This window comes from Olea europaea, chromosome 12 (assembly GCF_002742605.1).
Source record: "Olea europaea var. sylvestris chromosome 12, O_europaea_v1, whole genome shotgun sequence".
NCBI lineage: Eukaryota > Viridiplantae > Streptophyta > Magnoliopsida > Lamiales > Oleaceae > Olea > Olea europaea.
The window spans coordinates 7,001,987-7,007,212 of NC_036248.1; the positions used below are offsets into that span (position 1 = coordinate 7,001,987).

The 5,226-nt window shown below is 36.1% G+C and overlaps 1 protein-coding gene across 1 annotated transcript; it reads right to left on the bottom strand.

Moving 5' to 3' along the window:
- Nucleotides 1-3,548: 3,548 nt before the first annotated feature.
- On the bottom strand, nt 3,549-4,773 carry LOC111406502 (uncharacterized mitochondrial protein AtMg00810-like). The gene is made up of 2 exons (XM_023035915.1): nt 4,560-4,773; nt 3,549-4,111 (listed from the first exon to the last, which is right to left on the bottom strand). Exons 1-2 carry the CDS (start codon nt 4,771-4,773, stop codon nt 3,549-3,551), a joined length of 777 nt encoding a protein of 258 aa, XP_022891683.1.
- Nucleotides 4,774-5,226: the final 453 nt, after the last annotated feature.

Sequence of the window (5,226 nt, forward strand, 5' to 3'; positions counted from 1 at the left end):
GATGGCAAAATGAATGTTGTAATTAAGATGGTACCTATCGTATAGTTTGGAGGATTGTATACTATTAAGAGTGAAAAATACTAATTTTCTGTCAATATGAAAAATATCACAGACCAATCTTGTCTATGATTGTGACTATTTAGGTGACATTTTGTCTGTTTTGCTGCAATATTTGAATTCAACTCAATGTTTGAGTGGCAAATTGAAAAGTAAAAATAAATCAGTGGGTTCCAAGTTATTTTCAATTTTCTAAATGCAAATTCAACTATGGACATATATCTATCATCTTTTCACATTTCTTTTTATATGTTATGAAGTTGATTGCTCAACTAGTGTGAAGATTGATCAAGATTCATTCCAAGTGTGAACTAATGCAATTTAAGATCTATAAGAAAAGATGTTGATTTAGAGCATGCTCTATTAATCTTAAAGATCACTTTTAAGTTACTTTTATGTGATAACTTACTTTTTTCTTCTTATTTTTAAATATATATTTATTTTGAAAGTAACTATTGTCAACAAGTTGAATTTGGTTTTGAATGCCTCTCAATTTGAGAGTTGCGTTGATTACATAGGTGGATTATTACTCATTACAAGGCTGAGAATCAGCCATTACCTACATCTCGTTTGGGTAAAGATGGAATATGTAATAATTACAAATATCACCTATAAATAATAATATTCCCTATCCTGCTAATACTCCCCTCAAATTGATGTTGGTTTGTCAAGAAGCATCAATTTGTTCACAAGAAATTGATGACACTGTCGAGTCACTGCCTTTGTAAAAATATCAGCTATCTGAAGGGTAGTGGAAATATGAAGAAGAGAAATAACACGAATACCCAAGGCCTCTTGAATAAAATGACAATTCACTTCAATATGTGTTTCGCGCGGGTAGTCGCTAACAATTAAAAAGGGATCAGACGATTGTGTAAGGAACAAACCTCTTAAAACAAAGTCCCAAAAAAGGGTGTTTTATTAGCGATGTTTTACAATTGAAACTAAATAGAATGCCTCCAAGGGGCGCAAGCACACGAGTACTAAAAGAAATATTTAAGTTTAAACTAAGAAATTGAAATGACATATTCTCTATTTGAGAGTGTTTAATTCGGGGTCTTTTGCTCTATGTCTTCTCTTCCTTTCATATTCCCTTGATGATTTTTTCGTGATCAATCGCTTAAAAATTGCTCGATTACTTTATAACTACCCTCTTTATTTATGGTGTCTAACTTGTCGTGGAACTGCCGTCTCTAACTGTTGCTACTACTCTTTGTCGTTCAATCGTTTTTAACTGAACTTCTTAAATCGTGGAACGTGATAAGATTACCCAATAACTGCTTCAATAACTGCACTTCTGGATAACCATAACATCTTATGTTTGCTAAGATCCTGGGCGATTCGAAGGTTTGGGCGAGAACATGGTCATAGCTTTGGACGACTATAAGGCACTTCATTCGCTCAGATCTTGGGCGTCTTGCAAGCTTGGACGATAATGTTACCGCGTTCGTGGACTTCCATTGCATTCATTAATAACTCTATCTGGGCCTTTATCCTGAATTGCCCAATTTGGCTTCATTTTTTGGACTATTTGATTTGGGAATTCCCCAATTGGACTTCATTCCTTGGACTTTTCGATTTGGGCTGCACTTTTAGTGTGTCAACAATATGTTTTGTACATTTATGGTAAATAGGGTTAGCAGCAATCTGAATTGCACTTGTGTTATCAGCATGGAGAGGAGTAGGAGTGGATTGAGGAAAATCAAGTTCAGCCAGGTTAGCAGCATGTAGAGTGATGATGAATATATTTTCCACTGCCTTTGACACTATGCAAGATTTTAAGACAAGTTACTTGACCTTTGCTTTAACCCGTTTAATGTTTGTGAGCCATGTGATTAGCACTGCAATGAGACTTCTCCTTGTGTCTTTTGGATTTTCTACAAAACGTTTCCTGATCTTAGGCATCCTACAAGTGAATATCCCGCTCCCTTCGCTACTTTCTACTATAACATGGCTAAACTCGGGGTTGAAGGCTTCTTAGCGCTACTGAAGGAATACCCTAAGCTATGGTACGGATTTTTTGCTGCATCCATTTTCATCAACTTAATAAGAGATGCTCTGGGAAAGAAATGTCTGTGGTTTATTCCACTTCCAATGACAATGGCGATACCATTTTATTTGGGTTCCTACTTTTCCATTGATATGTGTGTTGGTAACCTCATACTCCGTGTGTGGCACAAGATAAACATAGACATGACAGATGCCTTTGGGCCTGCAGTAGCTTCAATTTTGATTTGTGGAGATGGCATCTGGGCTCTGCCTAAATTTATACTAGATCTAGTCGTGATGAAACCTCCAATCTGTCTGAAGTTCCTGTCGAGGGCTACAAACACTAAGGTAGATAAGTACTTGGGATCCTTAATATGCTGGGGTTAAAAATTAATTTGTATCATAACAAGTATCGCCTTCATAATTCAAAAAGGATTATCCAGTATAGATACATAAAAGAACAAATTTATGTTTATGTAATATGGACGCATCTCAATGGCAATTTGTAATACATATTCAGAACTATAAAATTTGCACTAGAAAAGGCAATCGGAAGCAGGATTATGCACTCTATTCCTTTGTTTCGTGTCTTCTACAATACCCATATAAAAATATATTTCAAGTTAACTGATGTAGACTTTAAAGAATACACCAAAATTTTGGAGTGGCTTTATACAATTTTTATATACTATTACTGTTTACTTAAAGAGAAGAAAAAAGATAAAAAAAAAAAAAAAAAGAGAGAGAAAGATGAAAGCTTAAATTGATATGTCTTTTATTCAATGATTGGCAACGTGAACCATTAGGCATTACAAGAGGAGTATTTAAACTAATAATACAGAAAAATGAATCCCATAAAATCTGGTACAATTACTTATTTTTTGACAGCTTTACATTAGGATCTTCCATATTAGTTGAAACTGATAAATCTTCATATTGCTCTGATTTTTAGCTTCCTTATTCTCTCCACTGATTTCGGCAATATTGTGAGAGTCTTTCCCTTTTTTCTCCAAGAATCTTGTGCTTCCTTATTCTCTCCACTGATTTCGGCAATGTTGTGAGAGTCTTTCCATTGTTCTCCAAGAATCTTGTGCTTCCTTATTGATTGTGCTGAGTTGTGGTTTGTTGCTAATACCCTCCCTCAAACTTTGTCGAAGTTGGAGGCAAAGTTTGTTTCGAAAATATTGAAGGGTTGCTTTTGACATTGGTTTTGTGAAGAGGTCAGCAACTTGGTTATCAATGGAGATATGTTGAGTGATAAGCAGTCCACATGCAACTTGTTCACGTACAAAATGATAATCCAACTCTATGTGTTTGCTTCGGGCATGAAATACCGGGTTAACTGTCATATAAAGAGCAACAAGGTTGTCACAATAGAGAATGGGAGGAGATGTTATTGCAATTCGAAGGTCTTTGAAAATGAATGTCAGCCAAGTAAGTTTGGCTACTGTGTTAGCCATGGCGCGGTACTCAACTTCCGTGCTTGATCGTGAAATGGTATGTTATTTTTTTGCACGCCACGAGATGAGGTTCCCTCCAAGGAATGTACAGTAGCCTGTGGTTGAACGTCTTGTAGTAGGACACCCTGCCCAATGTGCATTTGAGAAAGCAAAAAGATCAAGTGCACTATGTGAAGAAAAATGTAAACCCATTTCAATTGTTCCTTTGACATATCTTAGGATACGTCGAACCATTTTTAAGTGTGTCATTGTGGGAGTATGCATAAATTGGGATACATAGTTAACACTAAATGAAATATCGGGGTGAGTAAGTGCAAGATATTGTAATGCTCCAACAAGACCACGATTGTAACTTGGGTCTTCCAAGAGAATTTCATTGGAAGAAGTTTTGGTTTTAGCTTTAAGAGGTGGACTCATTGGCTTGCAATCTACCATACTGGAGCGTTCAAGTATGGTTAGGGTGTAGTGAGACTGAGATAGATGAAGTCCCCTATTTGTTGTCGTGATTTCCATTCCAAGAAAGTGGTGAATTGGTCCTAAATCTTTCATTGCGAATTCACTGCTTAATAACATAATGAACTTTTCAACAAGTTCCGGAGTAGATCCTGTAAGCAATATGTCATCCACATAAAGTAGTAAGATTAGTGAACCAAATTAAGAGTGAAAAATAAATAATGAAGGATCAGCTAAACTACAAAAAAATCCAAAGTTAACAAAAAAAGCACTAAATTGATCAAACCAAGCACGTGGCACTTGTTTTAACCCATAAAGTGCTTTTTGTAGTTTACAAACATATGTTGGATGTTTTGGATCTGCCATTCCTCGTAGTTGCTGCATATAAAGATGTTTAGAAATTAGGCCATGCAAAAAGGATTTTTTACATCTAGTTGTTGAATAGACCACCACTTAACAAGTGCGATAGTTATAATCATCCGAATTGTTCCTGGTTTAATCATAGGAGAAAATGTCTCAGTGTAGTCTACTCTATCAACTTGATGATATCCTTTTGCAACCAGGTGCGATTTGAGTCGATCTATAGTACTCATTTTGAACCAATGACATTCATGTTAGGTGTGCGAGGAAAGAGTATCCATGTTTTATTTTGATGAAGAGCAGCAAGTTCTTCATTCATTGCTGCTTTCCAATCAGGGTGTGCTAAGGCTGTTTTGATATTTTGTGGCTTATGTGGTACATTGTTGGAGGTGTTTGTGAACAAGGCATACTTAGAGTTGGGTTTTACCACACCTAGTTTTGCTCTAGTGACCATGGGATGTATCTTTCCTAGAGAGGCAGATGTTGGATTTGGTGATTCTGTCGATGTGGTTGCAGGCTATGGGGCCATGATTTGTGGTATTTATAAGGTTTCTAATGTATATGTGTCATGTAGTGATGGATTTTCAGATGTGTTAATGCTGTTATCAATTTCAGGAAGGTCATTTTCAGAATTTCTTGTTGTGGTTTGAGGTACTATATTGAGGAGAGGTTGTGGTTCGAGTGACGTGGAATTTTGTGGGATTGTTGCTATGACTTGAATTTGTGGTAAAGGACTTAAACATGGAGCTGTGGAGGAGGTCGAATGTATCCCTGCAAAAAGAGGAATATCTGTATGTGGTAACCAAGTGTTAAAAATATTTATAGCCAATGACTTTGCCGTTGTCATGCAAGAATTATTTGTAGGCTTATAAGGAAAAATTTTCTCATCAAAGACAACATGTCGAGA